Here is a 14,955-nt window from a genome sequence, read left to right as displayed (position 1 = left end):
CAAAAATCAGTGTGACCCTTATACCAGAGGTTATAGGCAATAAAAAGGGCTGGTTCAAATGTCTAAGGTTCCTTCTGAAAATGTAGCAAACACTGGCTCATGCCCCCGCCCAGAAACCTAGGAAAACTACATACCTCCTGAGGTGCCCCTGACAGGCATACTTCTCCTCCCAAGCACCGAGTCCATTGTACAAAACAACAAACTGTGAGTAAAGTTTTCTTTGTCACGGGTTGGCAGAATTCAGGCAGGTCTATCTCCAGCCCCAAAGGAAAGCGCTGCCTGATCTGCTCCAGGAGCTACACCACTTCGCCCAGCTGAACTGATTATTCCTCTCATTCTTGGGTAGCTGGGACCCTCATTGGAGTGCCTCAGCTGACCTATCTCAATAACACCTCTGTGTATGCCACTGTCTGCAAAACCATCTCTTCTTCGTGAAAGCTCCCTCTCCACCACCTCTTCAGATACAGATCAGTGACACAGCACCTGGGCACAGGTCTTGCCACCACAGATGGCATTGCCCCCATAAGGTAGCAGCCCCTTCTCCTTCTCTCACATTGTCTGGGCTCCAGTACCCAACCTTGCCAGACTGCAGTGATGGTTAGGGTGACCCATAATTGCAGGCACAGTTGGTGCCGTTCTCCTGCTCTTTTGTTACCCACAGGGATAACAGTGTTTTATTACCCCTAAATTTACAAATTAACTGAATTTTGACCACAGTTCCCCAAACTGCTACATATGGGAAATGTAAACGAAGCCTGGCCCATCCCATTTCCCTTGGCTGACCAAGAAATGCCAGCAGACAGCTCCCTCCCCGTGAAGCTTTTGTTATTTGGAGCTCTCAGTAGCTCTGGGGCACCGTGATGGGATACACTCATCAGAGCGGCACCTCCTGCTGGCCGTCTCGGGGATTAGCTCTCTCAGCCCTCTTCTGGCGATGCCTCTCCCACCGCCTTCTCTGCCTGCAGATATGCCTGATTCCAGGAACTAGAAAAAGAAAAAGAAAAGGGTGCCCTGGCAAAGAGCCAAGTGGGTGTGGGCGCGGCTCAGCAGAATCCCAGCTCAGAGGTGAAGGTCATCAGCAAGCATGTGCGGTAAGGGGTGACAGCGGGGTGAGTCAGTTAAGCCTCTAGCTGGTTTTCAAGGGCAGAGCTGTCAATCAGAATGCTGAGCTAACGGTCAATTCTGAGCTGTCAATCAGAATTGTTTCAGAGCTGTCAATCAGAATTCTGAGCTAACGGTCAATTCTGAGCTGTCAATCAGAATTCCGAGCTAATGGTCAATTCTGGGCTGCCAATCAGAATTGTTTCAGAGCTGTCAATCAGAATTCTGAGCTAACGGTCAATTCTGAGCTGTCAGTCAGAATTGTTTCTGAGCTGTCAATCAGAATTCTGAGCTAATGGTCAATTCTGAGCTGTCAGTCAGAATTGTTTCAGAGCTGTCAATCAGAATTCTGAGCTAATGGTCAATTCTGGGCTGTCAATCAGAATTGTTTCAGAGCTGTCAATCACAATTCTGAGGTAACTGAGCATGTGCGAGCGAGGAAACTGTCGCTAGGAATAGGGAGCTATATAAAGGAAGAGCTGGATGGGATCTCAGGCAGGATCGAGTCCCGGTGGCCAGTGCAGTGGGGTCTCTGTGGGTTTTCCACTTCCACAGTTGCTGCATCTTCTGGGGACTCAGCGTCTCTTGTGGATCGGGGGGCTCTGGGTCGGCTTCAGACCCTGTGACCAAGAGAGTAAAAATGGCGGGCAATCCTCCCCGAGCCCTGTTGGTCACCAAGCATTGTCAAGCAGGTTTGTCTTCCTGCCACAGATCCGGGTGTCTCCCTCCAGCACAGCCAAACCAGGCAGGCTCCGAGACAGTCCCTGTTTATGTCTCTGTGCTACTTTCTATAGGAGCAGCATCTATAATGCTCCCAAAATGGCAGGGGCTACATACAGGAGGGGAGACTTAGGGTGACCAGACAGCAAGTGTAAAAAATCGGGACAAGGGACAGGGGGCTTTAGGTGCCCTATGTAAGAAAAAGCCCCCAAAATCAGGACTGTCCCTATAAAATCGGGACATCTGATCACCCTAGGCAGACTAGATGATCTAATGGTCCCTGCTGACTTTAGAATCTCCTAATCTACCCTGTCTGTCAGCAGATTTTTCAGAGCTGAACTCACCAGGGCTACTAATGGTTCTATCATTTTGTAAATCTGCTCCATTTGTGAACCAGCGTAGCTGCAGCGGAGGATCTAGTTCACAGGTTTTACTATAGAGATAAGGTGAGTGAGGTAATCTCTTTTATTGGACCAACTTCTGTTGGTGAGAGAGAGAGAGGGAAGCTTTCGAGCTTACACAGAGCTCTCCTTCAGGTGTGGGAAACACAGAGTGTCACAGCTAAATACAAGGTAGAACAGATGATTTAGCATAAGGAGTGACCACTATTTCAAGGGAGCATTCAAGGTGATGTGGCCCTTTAACATCTCTCCGGTTATAGGGGCAAAAAAGATGGGGGGCGGGGGCTTAATGGGTTATCGATTGTTATAATAAGCCATAAATCCAGTGCCTCTATTCAGTCCGTACTACTCTCACTTTGCTAAACACTAAAAATCCTGCTACCAAAACAGCTGCAACTGTGCATGCAGGATTTACGCTGCCATGAAGAGCTGTGTGAGGTGCATTTTCTGATCTGTTTATGTTCTGAGGCAGAGAAAAATGATTACTCCTACCTCAGCTACATGGCTACCCAGAGCTTTATCAGTTATACAATTATCCAGCCTCTCTTGCATGAATTAGAGTCAGAGACAAGCTTCCCATAAAATGCTCGTTGCCTTCTAGAGGCTATTATTTCAGCAAACTTCACCCCTGGTTGTTCCGATTTGGGCGGTGCTTATAAGCCATTTGAAAAGCACCTGAGAGTCTAATCTTTGCAGTCAGGTGTGATAAGAGTGTGTCTGACTCTGTGCATACAGTCAGTACAGAGTGTAGCAGAAGCTGACAGCGTTCGGGCTTTTTTATACAGTGCCTGCCAATGAGGGCAGCAGCATGAAATCTGTACTGGAGACAGTAATGAACCCTTCTGGGGTTTGGCTGCATGGAGATGTCGCCCAGATTTTTCACCTGACGGCCGTGGTGTGCCTCGTCTGTGTGGTTCTGAAAGCAATCCAGCTGTATTGGAGGAAGCAGAAACTGCTCAAAATCTTTAAAAGTTTCCCAGGACCTCCCATCCACTGGCTGTATGGCCACCTTAAAATGGTAAAGTAGCAACTGGGACTGTAGTGTGTGTGTCCACCGTGAAATGGTAAAGTAGCAACTGGGACTGTAGTGTGTGTGTGTGTGTGTGTGTCCACCTTGAAATGGTAAAGTAGCAACTGGGACTGTAGTGTGTGTGTGTGTGTGTGTGTGTCCACCTTAAAATGGTAAAGTAGCAACTGGGACTGTAGTGTGAGTGTGTGTGTGTGTGTCCACCTTGAAATGGTAAAGTAGCAACTGGGACTGTAGTGTGTGTGTGTGTGTGTGGTGTGTGTGTGTGTCCACCTTAAAATGGTAAAGTAGCAACTGGAACTGTAGTGTGTGTGTGTGCACGCGCGCGCATGTGTCTTCCTTGTTTCCATAAGCAAGAAGTTTCTTTGCTTTCCTCTACCCTCCCACTAATAGGAGTTTATTGCATTATGGTCATGTTTGCTAAGGAGAGGTCACAGGCTCTCTGTGGTTATGGCAGAGACTTGTTTTCTCCTATTAAACCTTCCAGAAAAGGCCCGTTCAGATTCTGCATGCATGCTCTGCAGCCTATAGAGAGATTTTCACTCTCTTTTGAGTTACCAGCACACGGCTCAGAACAAAGAGAGGTGTCTGGCAATGTTTTGAAAATTCTCCCAAGCCATAAGAACAGCTTGTCCTGGGCCACTTCAGATGAGGTTGATCTGAAAGACCTCAGTGAGTTCTAGGTCCTGTAAGGTAGGAAAAGGCACATCTATGAAGTTTTTCGTGGGTGCATTCGGAACATCAGCATATCCCATCAAGCTCTTCGGGAAACAGACAGGAAGGCAAAACAATGACTGGAGATATGACACCTCCCAGCAGTGCTTAATTTGTAATGAAAGAGCTGCCAGGGCTCAAGCAATTTTTTTACATTCATAACCGATGCAGCAGGCCCAGAGGTGCCAGGGCTATGAACTGCTAAGCCTAGAGGTGCTGGGGCTTAGCCCTGGCACAAATTAAGCACTGCCATCCAGTACACACTTCTGGGTGGCTGAGAGACAATGCCTGAGCTGGAGGCGTCTTGAGGAAGTTAAAGCTTCCGTCACAGGATGGCAAGCCTTTAGGTAGGATAGACATGCACATAGTTGGTGTTGGTCCTGCTTTGAGCAGGGGGTTGGACTAGATGACCTCTTGAGGTCCCTCCCAACCCTGATATTCTATGATTCTATAGACTATTGTTTTAAAATCCTGTCCGTGTTATGCTATGCTTCATTCCTGCTGTTAACATTAAACTATACTTTGGTTTAAGCAGGCTGTCTGGTCACTAGCTCTCAAAGGGAAGAACTTGCGGTTGCCAAAACCAATGGGGTCTGCATGGCTGATCCACAGGGTGCTGTAGCCTAGAATCCAATTTAAGAGTGGGAGGACTGTTGGAATTCACTTTTGGGAGCGAGGAGACCGGTTGAAGGAGGGATTCCTTAAGCAATGCTTAACTGTGTGGGCTAGTTCTTATGGTTCCCCCTGGCCTTGTCCTTATTCATCCATCTCTGCCGGCCTTTCTAATGCACGGGGGGACCTCTGCACTTGGAGTGACTTGAAAAGCTTGTACAATGGCATCTTTACAAAAATACATACATGCAGTCCTGCCAAGGCCCGCTAGCTATTTTCTCATCTGACTTATCCAGTCCCCTGACTGTAGCACGGCTCTTCCCCATTCTGAGTGTGCTGCTAAAGATCTGTCTTGAACTACATCTCCTTTTAACTAACAATGCAGCTTCAACAAGAGGAAAACCTAGACAACCCCCACGCAAGTTGTCAGTCACAACTAGGTCTGTGCTTAAATCCCAGGTGCTGGTGTAAATGGGCATCGCTTCAGTGCCTTCAATAGGGCTTTTCCAATGTCCTTCAGCTGAGGATCTAGCCCTGAATGCTCATTTGAGATAGATTCTAGATGTGCTACATGGGAGAACTCAGGCGGAAAGCTCAAAGGCCCAGGACAGACTCGGCCAGGTGTTCTGTGGGGATGGGATGAGGAAACACAATGGGAGGGGGAGGTAAGGTCCAGATGGGGATCTGAAGGCAGAACAGGGAGAAAGGGGATGGGTTGAAAGAGGAATTACTTAAATAAGAACTGTCTGGGCTAATTCTTATGGTTCCCCCTGGCCTTACCCATATTCACCCACCTTCATCTGCCTTTCTAATGAACAGAGGACCTCTGCACTTTGAGTGATGTTAAAAGCCTAGTCAGTAGCATTACTAAAATGTAGATGTGTACGTGTTCTTGGCCTATTAACTACTGTCTTATCTAACTAATCAACTCCCTGGACTGTTCCCCATTCAGATAGTGCTGCTAAATATCTGTCATGAACTACACCTACCTTTAATTTACCACACAGCTTCAACAAGAGGATGAACTAGACAACACAGCATCCTGGGCAGAACAATACCCACAATGTCACCACATATGGTTTGGCGGTTTCCTAGCATTCTTGTCCATCAACCACCCTGAATATGCTAAGGCGGTATACAGCAGAGGAGGTAAAGACACTGCATCTTGTGATGTCCTGTCCCTCTAAATGTTTGAGCACTTCCCTCTTCCCAGTGCTATGCCTCACTTTCTTGTTAGTTTCAGTTATTCAGCCAGAACAATAAAGCAAGCGCAGCAGGAAGCTGTTGTTTTTGTGGATACAGACTAACACGGCTACCCCCAATACACAGCACAAAGCAATGTTTCTAGCAGCCCCCTGTGTGTCTCTCTCTTTCTCTGCTGGGTCCAAAAATATAACACATCTTATATCTGAGTGATCGTGATATCATTCCACACTGCAAATGCCACTGAATGCTGTTATCTGTAAAGCAGAAGTCTCAGAAATGGATATTTACTTAAGGGTGAAGTGAAAAGCATCTATTCAAAGAAAATTCCATTGTTTTAAGACGGAAACTGGTATATAGTGAAATCAGAGTATTTTGTGAGCATTTTGATCAACTGTTTTCAATATTCACACAGAAAATGATCACTCTCCATCTGAAGAGCAATTAATAAGTGCTGAAGTCCAAACAATGAGTGTGATTTACACCAGCTAAGCAGGTTCTGGTTCCTAATATACAGGACCTGCAAATATTTATGCCTGAAAATTTGTGGGTGGCAGAAGGTAGACCTATTTAGACCAGTCTGAAAATGCAGCCCTTAATGTCCATTTCAATCTGTATTGCCCAAACTCCAGAAAGGTTGGCTCATTGGAAAATACCTGGAAAATGACAGCTTGTGTTCACTAGAGCTGTAGCTTCTTCCTCAGTGGGCCAAGCCTGTTCAGCTAAAAGCACCATCACGCTTGAGTTATGGCTTTTACAGTGCAGACGGGACTTGAGATAGGGGCAACACTCAAGTTATAACTGGAGCTAACTCTACATTGAAGATAAAGCCCGAATTAAGTAATGGTATTAAACAATCTTCTGCACTTATTACACATAATGAGAATCAGGGGCTAAGGAGTCAATATTCCTAAAGGAAAGAGCAAGTCTGAGCAGGCACAAGCTGGAAAATGCAGACTGGGAGGTGATGTATTTATTGGAAGGGGTTTTAAGAATAACCAGCCCAATTTGGTTTCAGAGTAGCAGCCGTGTTAGTCTGTATCTGCAAAAAGAACAGGAGGACTTGTGGCACCTTAGAGACTAACAAATTTATTTGAGCATAAGCTTTTGTGAGCTACCGCTCACTTCATCGGATGCATGCAGTGGAAAATACAGTGGGGAGATTTATATACACAGAGAACATGAAACAATGGGTGTTACCATACACACTGTAACGAGCGTGATCAGGTAAGGTGAGCTGTTACCAGCAATTTGGTCTTTCCCCAGTGCTCTGATGCTGGATAGATGGATGAATGAAGGAGAAGAGCATGTTCTAAATATAGAGAATTGTGGTCACCTTTTTTTTTTTTTTTTTACTAAGGCTCCATTTATAAATAGTCAGTGATTAGAAAGAATGGGTGTATTAATAAATGGCTTGTCAATTGTTATGGAGGAGTCCAAGAAGTCAATAGGTTGCTTATAGCCATCTATTGTGCCTTTTTCTGATGTGGCTATAACCCCCCTATAACACCACATATTACTCTGTTACGTGCTTACTATGTCTGTCAGACATTTATTAACCCTTTAGAATCTATGAATGGAACCTTAATATAAAATGTAACAGTTTTCCTGTATGGAGATTGTCCTTCCCAATACACATTTTGCTACTAACGAGAGCATGATTAAAGCTTAGAAGTAATTCTAGTAATTGTTTAACTAACATAGGATCAGATTTTGATGCCTTATTCACAGTGTGTAGCACCTTATTCACCTTCTATATCATTTTAACCTAATATTATATTTATCTTCTCTTTTGAATTCTACAGACCCTAAGCCTCTTGTGACATACAATTTCCTGGTTCCCTGGATTGGTTTGTACTGTCATATTTCATTCTCATTTACTTCATGTAACAATATTGCTGGTGATATTCGTGAGGGAAGCAGCACCACATAGATACAGAGCGATAGCATTTAATTGCTAACTCACAAAAAAGACAGTGACCGTAACTGGAAAGGTGTGAATGAAATGCAGGAAAGTGGGGAAATCAGAGTTCAGATTGAGAAATGGGGCGTAAGCTCCATCCCTTTACTCATGTCATCGTTGTAACTAGCTATTTCAGAGGTTTAATTCCGAGCACATTAGATACAATATTTTACACATGTGGTAAAACGTGACAAACATAAACAAGTATCAGATCAGCTTTGAGCCTTAACCTTGAATTTCCTTGTCTGGATTGAAATTAGACCTGGTTACACTTTTTTGTACATAAAGTTTTCTCTCAAAAAATATGGCTTTGTTGAAACTGAAATTTGTGTGGAAAAATATCGATTCTGACACAAAAGTTCAGCTTTCAGCAGGAAATTTATCAGTGAAAAATGTTCTGTTCTATCTTAAAATACCATTTTGTTTTGGTTGTTTTAGTTGAAACAAAACAACATTTTAAGTTTAAAAAAATTGAAAGCTTACATTTAATTTCAGAAAATTTGATTCAAAATGAATTTTGGTTTGATTCCCACAGGAAAACTGAAAATTGTTGATTAAAAATTTTCAAACAAAGATTTTTCATTTGAAATTTCTCACAGGGGAAAAATATGGTTTTCCAAAAAGCTCTAAGTGAAATCAAGGATGTTTAATGATGTCACTCAGCAAAAGAAGTACTTCTTCACATAACACAGTATCAACCTGTGGAACTCATTGCCAGGATAAGTTGTGAAGGCTAAAAAACTAACTGGATTCAAAAAAGAAATAGATACGTTCATGGAGCATAGGTCCATCAATGGCTAATAGCAAAGATGGTCAGGGATGCAACCCCATGCTCTGGGTGTCCCTCACTTCTGACTTCCAGAAGGCGAAAGTAGACAACATTATCATTGGATAATTGCTCTGTTCTGTTCATAGCCTCTGAAACACCTGGCGCTGACCACTGTTGGAAGATAGGATACTGGGCTAGATCAGTGGCTCTCAACCTTTCCAGACTACTTACCTCTTTCAGGAGTCTGATTTGTCCTGCATACCCCCAAGTTTCACCTGACTTAAAAACTACTTGCTTACAAAATCAGACATAAAAATACAAGTGTCACAGCACTTACTGAAAAATTGCTGACTTTCTCATTTTTACCATATAATTATAAAATACATCAATTGGAATATAAATATTGTACTTACATTTCAGTGTATAGTGTATAAAGCAGTATAAACAAGTCATTGTATGACATTTTAGTTTGTACTAACTCCATTAGTGCTTTTTATGTAGCCTTTTGTAAAACTAGGCAAATATCTAGATGAGTTGATGTGCCCCCTGGAAGACCTCTGCATACCCCTGGTTGAGAACCACTGGGCTAGATGGACCAGTGGTCTGACCCAGTATGGATGTTCTTATGTTCTAAAGAAAAACTCTCATCCTTCTCATGAATACACCGGATAGAACTGAGCAGATATTCATTCATATTACAGCTGGATTGTAATCATGCCACCTGAAATGATCAATTGCTTAGTAGGAAGTGATCTAACCAGCTCTTTTGCACTGTGCTCCTCCACAGGGCAAGGATTGTTGATCTTAAATGGGCCAAAGTGGTTCCAGCATCGGAGGCTGCTGACGCCAGGGTTTCACTATGATATTTTGAAACCTTACGTGACCATGATGGCAGATTCTGTCCGAGTGATGCTGGTAGGTACTGTCATGATTTCCTAGTGCTCCTTCCTGATTTAAGAACCTTTACCTAGTAGATGAGAAGGATGTAAAAACATTTAGAATGTTCTCCCCGGTGCATTCTGGGTCAGCTCCCAAAGCTGCAGCACTGTAGGATTGTGAGCAGAAGAGAGCCCATGCTAACCCACTGCACACCTCCACACAGTGACCTGTGATGACTTGGCAGACAATGAGCTCTGTTAAAGGTGCTCCTGCCATCTCCCAGCCTCCCATGCAGCCCAGGGTTTAATCTCAAGACTGTCAGTGAAACTGGCTCGACCATTAAAGATCACAGCCACCTGCCCACAGGCCCAACGTCCCCAGATGTAGGAGGTGGCCCAGACCCAACTGAATGGCTGTAACCAGGATTCTGTACTCCTAGGAAAATTTCTCCCTCCTCGTTACTCTCTTCCAATAGGATAAATGGGAACAGCTGATCACACAGGAGAAGTCGGTGGAGCTCTTTGAACATGTCAGCTTGATGACTCTCGACAGCATCATGAAATGTGCCTTCAGTTACCAGAGCAACTGCCAGACGGACAGGTCAGTACCAGGTGATGTCAAATCCTGATGAAATTTTCTTGTTGGCCTTAAGTGACTTTAAATTCAGTGTGGTGCAATTGTGTCCGAACTGGGAACTACACAGATGTGATAGAAGTAGTGGATGCATTAGCCTCTTGATCTTCATGTCTCTAACACAGGGGAATATTGGGATCAGGGGTGCTGGGACCGATTCAGCACCTCTTACAGCCTGCCTCAGGATCGAGAAGTGCTGGTGTCTTTTAAATGCAGAAGCTACTGGAGTATTGATGCCACCATCTGATCTTTATGAGAATTAGGCGTTGTTTGGTGGAGGTGGTAACAAAAGTGAGACAGTTGTTGTTTAACTGAGACAAGGGGCATTCTTTCAAGGCAAACCAAGAAAGCTGTTTCATATACAGTCAATCATTTTATACAGCTATTTAGATCTAAGAGTAGGTAAAATCATAATGAGTCTGATCTGGAGGTGGTGGGACTAGGGGTGCTGGAGGTGCTCCTGCACCCGCTGGCTTGAAGTAGTTTCCATTTTATACAGGATTTACAGTTTGGTTCAAGGGCTCTCAACACCCCCACTATACAAACTGTTCCGGCACCCTTGGTCTGATTTTGCTCTGTTGAAGTTAGTGGGGGGGTTGCTATGGAATTCAATGGGATCAAGATCAGCCCTAAGTTTTCACGTGACTAGTGACTTTTGGTTCCGCAATCTCACAACCCAAAAGCCTGAACTGGGAAGGCACTGAGCGCCTGCCACTCCTATTCCAATAAAGGAGAGCTGAGGGCACTTGGCACCTCATAGAACTGGGCACATAGTTATCAGATGCTTAGACTGCGGGTGCAAGGCCAGGCAAAAGTACGGCAAGCTCAAGACATTCAACTACAAACACTCAAGTTGTCCCCCGGGAACACTGCTTTGCCTTGTGCAGGCTGGCCTGACTGCTTTGGAAGGAAAAGTCCATTCTCTGAGGCAGTCTACTACATTACCGCCTGTTCACATTGCTGTCATGCTCGCTGAGCCTGGTCTTGCGCTAACCACACACTTACCATTGAAATCACCAATTTTGAAATCTTTGCAATCTCTCCCCCAGTACGCTCAAACTCACTGCCCAGTCTTTATCCATCTCTCCCTTGACTCTCTCTCTCTAGTGACAATTCATATATCCAGACGGTCATGGACCTCAGCTTGATGGTGCATCTGAGAATCCAGTCGCCCCCGTATCACAACTATCTCGTTTACTGGCTCAGTTCTCGAGGGCGTCAATTCCGCAAGGCCTGCAGATTAGCACATCACCATACAGGTATTTCCCAGTATCCTCTTCTCACCTCTCATTAAGGATTTGTGCCAGGCTCCAAGATAAACCCTAGTCTACACTACAGACTTATGTTGGTATAAGTACATCACTCAGGGATGTGGAAAATCCACACCCCTGAGCAAGGTAGTTATACTGACCTAACTTGTGGTGTAGACAGCCCTAAGTCAACTGGCGGTCTTCTCCCATTGATATAGCTACCATCTTTCAGGGAGGTGGAGTACCTACACCAACAGGAGATGCTCTCATCAGTGTAGGGAGTTCAGGCAGCTCTGCTGTGGCCCAGATTCTTTACATCCCTCAGAAGCCACGCAGAGTGATCCATCTCATTTCAGAAATAATGAGAATCAAAGAATTCTGGCTCCCTGGTATTTTGGGATCCATTGGGGTTCTGGGGAATCACAGTGCACACATTGCTCCAAATGGGATATAATTATTTTAATGTTTTCTTGATGCAGATAAAGTGATCAGAGAAAGAAAGGAGTCCCTTAAAGATGAGCGAGAGCTTGAAAAGATCCAGAAGAGGCGCCACCTGGACTTTCTGGACATCCTTCTGAGTGCTAACGTGAGTGTTGCAAGACCTGATCGGAGCCAAGTATGCGAGCATTTCGAGTAGCAGCACGGAGAGAGGCCTGGGCATTGTGGACAGCAGCTTCTGAACAATATATTTCCTTCAGGGAAAAGGTTAAAATTGATTAGCCGGATTCATCAATGTTCAGAAGCATAGTTTTGACGCAAGGGATGGATTCTGCCCCGACTCTGCGGCTGCAGAGCATGGCAATATACAGAGTCCTGTGTGCATAGTTCAAGCCACACAAACACTGGAGCCTTGTTCACGTGCAGTCTGGGTTATAAACCACACCTAGTCCCATTAACATAAAGTGGAGTCACTGGCAAGACATAAGCAGACTCCTGTAGATCAAAAGAGTGACCGTTTTATAGAAATGATCATTTTAACGCAGTGATGATTGGATGGCAATGTAATTACGCAGGACTGTGCATACCATTTAAGCAGAGCTTTGTGTTAGTCTGGGGAAGCTCCAGGAGTAGAGAGAAATTTCCTCCCGCTGCTGCATTGTGCATGGGGTACTAGTAAGTCCACTGCTACATCCCTTCTAAGGGATGCAAGAGATCTCCGGTGTTTCCCTTGGTGCATCATGCCCTTTCCATGGGCTAGTGAAGGGGCAGGGGACAGGTATGTCCCAGCTTCCTCCTTACTACTCACCATCCCTCCCAGAGGTTTCTTGTCCTCCAGAATGAGCAAGCAGGAAGCAGTATCTGCATTCGAGGGACAGCAAGGACTGCAGTTTTACCTGTCTGCGTCACAGGAGTTCATGCAGGGTTCCTTACATTTCTCCCCAACCTAACGGGAAGATCTGACCCACTGGGATTAATGCTCCAGGGTTTCCTTTCTAACGTGTTTGTCACTTAAGCTCTGTGCAGCAGGAAACCTCATGTCTGTTTCCTGGGAAAGCCCATGAAACCCTGATAGAAGCCATGTGTTCTTAGGATGAAAACAGAGCTGGATTATCTGATGAAGACCTACGTGCCGAGGTGGACACGTTTATGTTTGAGGGTCACGATACCACGGCCAGTGGGATCTCCTGGCTCTTGTACTGCATGGCCCTGCACCCAGAGCACCAGCAGAGATGCAGGAAAGAGATCAAAGAGATTCTGGGAGACAGAAATACTGTTCAATGGTGAGAACTTATTTTCCTTTCAAGTGACCTCCCAAATAACTTTGAAACCCCTATCAGGTGATCAGTTTATTAACCCCAGTTGTCTCTCCCCTTACCCTTCAGTTCCCAACTGGAAAAGCTAGTTCTCCTGGACTGCAGGCAACCTTTTGTTCTGGGGTGAACCCACTTGAATGGAGGACCATCAAGTTTCATGATTCTTGATTTCTCCCAACACCTCCTGGGTGGCCCAGGCCAAGATGGAGGCCACAGTACAAACCAGAGGGCACGTGGCAGTTTATAGTCAAAATGGCATTCACAAAACAGAATGGCGTTTGCAGCTTGATGTGAGACATTTGTCCCATCTCTGCATAGAATATTGGTGAGACAGATTCTGGAATACTGCATCCGGTTTCGGTGTCCACATTTTAAAAAGGTCATTGAAAAGTTGGAAAGAGTGCTAAAAAGAGACACTGAAACGCTTCAAGGGCTGGTGAAAATGCCTTACAATGAGAGACTTAAAGAGCTCAATCTGTTTAGCTTATCAGAAAGAGGACTGAAAGGTCACTTGATTACAGTGTCTTTCATGGGGAGAAAATGCCAGGTTCTAAAGAGCTCTTTAATCTAGTGAGGAAAGACATAACAAAAGCCAGTGGCTAGAAGCTGAAGCCAGACATACTGCAATTAGAAAATGGACACATTTTTTAAAGTTAGGGTGATTGACCATTGGAACAAAGAATGAGAGGAAGTGGTGGAGTCTCTATCTCTTGATGTCTTCATGTCAAGGTTGGATGTGTTTTTGAAGATATGCTGTAGTCAAATATAAGCTATTGGGAACAACTGGGCTCAGTTCAGAGGGATCTGGGTGAAATTTAATGGTCTGTGATATATAGGAGGTCAGACTCGATGATCTAATGGTCCCTTCTTGCCTGAAGACCTAAGAACTCTATATATTATAGATGGAGAGGTAGAGAAGGTTGCCTAAGTGTGTCCATTCTAACCACCCTTCCCCTTTCAGCTCCTTTTAAAGTAAGGGAGCCGGACAGAGTACAGCTCCCCCTTCTCTTATAAAACCAGAGGGAGAACTCTCCCTCCTCTACTTGGCTTGCATAAACACTGCCTCCCCACAGCTCTCCCTCCTCCTTGGATGCCACAGTGAGAACTCCCATCTGCTTGTAATCTGCTAGACTTACTGGTTATAACATTCACCTTTCAGTTTTCTATTTTCCAGGTCACAGCTCTGCCCGCAGGTAAATCTCTGTAGAAAATATGAACAATATCTTTTTGGCCGTTGTCAGTTGTCCCCAATCTCTGCTTCTGGTTCCTTTCAGGGATGACTTTGGGAAGATGATTTACACCACCATGTGCATCAAAGAGACTCTTCGTCTTTACCCTCCGGTACCTGGTGTAGCACGAGAACTCAGTGCACCTGTAACATTTGTTGATGGACGTACCTTACCAAAAGGTCTGCTTAGTTTATCTCCTCTTTAAATGCTAATTAGGCTGCTGTATGCCTGTACATCGACGGCAGTGATGCTCATGTCTCTCACTTGTATATTGCTTCTCATTCCAAAAGCATTCTATATACAGAAACTGAAAGGAGGAAAGGGAATTGTTCAGGGAGACATGGGGACTATTATTAGGAGTAATAGTGTGATACTTGATTTAGGCTAAATATCAAGAACATCCGTTAACGCAAATTCAACTACCATCTCCATGTGGATGATTCACAGATCTACCTCTCTACTCCAGACCTGTTTCCTTCTGTCCAAACAAAATCTCAGCCTGTCTCTGATTTCCCTTGGTGGATGTCTAGCCATCAGCTCAAGCTCAATATGGACAAAACAGAGCTCTTATTCTTCCCTCCAAAACCATCTTTGCTACCTCCTTTCTTGACCACCCTGTTACACATCACTGAGGCCCGCAACTTCGGCATCATCTTTGACTCAGACTGGATGTGAGAACCTAGAGAGAGGTCCATGTCTA

At 44.7% G+C, this 14,955-nt stretch overlaps 1 protein-coding gene across 1 annotated transcript in view; it reads left to right on the top strand.

Moving 5' to 3' along the window:
- The first annotated feature begins 325 nt into the window (after positions 1-325).
- Positions 326-14,955, top strand: part of LOC102935816 (cytochrome P450 4B1) — a 52,418-nt gene continuing 37,788 nt past the window's right edge. Inside the window, exons 1-11 of the mRNA XM_007061594.4 lie at positions 326-527; positions 966-1,091; positions 3,008-3,240; positions 5,583-5,724; positions 7,584-7,628; positions 9,298-9,425; positions 9,865-9,989; positions 11,130-11,281; positions 11,752-11,858; positions 12,803-12,993; positions 14,301-14,434. Of these exons, the coding sequence (XP_007061656.4) occupies positions 1,085-1,091; positions 3,008-3,240; positions 5,583-5,724; positions 7,584-7,628; positions 9,298-9,425; positions 9,865-9,989; positions 11,130-11,281; positions 11,752-11,858; positions 12,803-12,993; positions 14,301-14,434 (1,264 nt within the window). The 5' untranslated portion in view covers positions 326-527; positions 966-1,084. The remainder of the gene's footprint in view (positions 528-965; positions 1,092-3,007; positions 3,241-5,582; positions 5,725-7,583; positions 7,629-9,297; positions 9,426-9,864; positions 9,990-11,129; positions 11,282-11,751; positions 11,859-12,802; positions 12,994-14,300; positions 14,435-14,955) is intronic.

Source organism: Chelonia mydas, chromosome 8, assembly GCF_015237465.2.
Source record: "Chelonia mydas isolate rCheMyd1 chromosome 8, rCheMyd1.pri.v2, whole genome shotgun sequence".
In the NCBI taxonomy this organism is placed as follows: domain Eukaryota; kingdom Metazoa; phylum Chordata; order Testudines; family Cheloniidae; genus Chelonia; species Chelonia mydas.
This window is presented reverse-complemented; position numbering and strand designations above follow the sequence as displayed.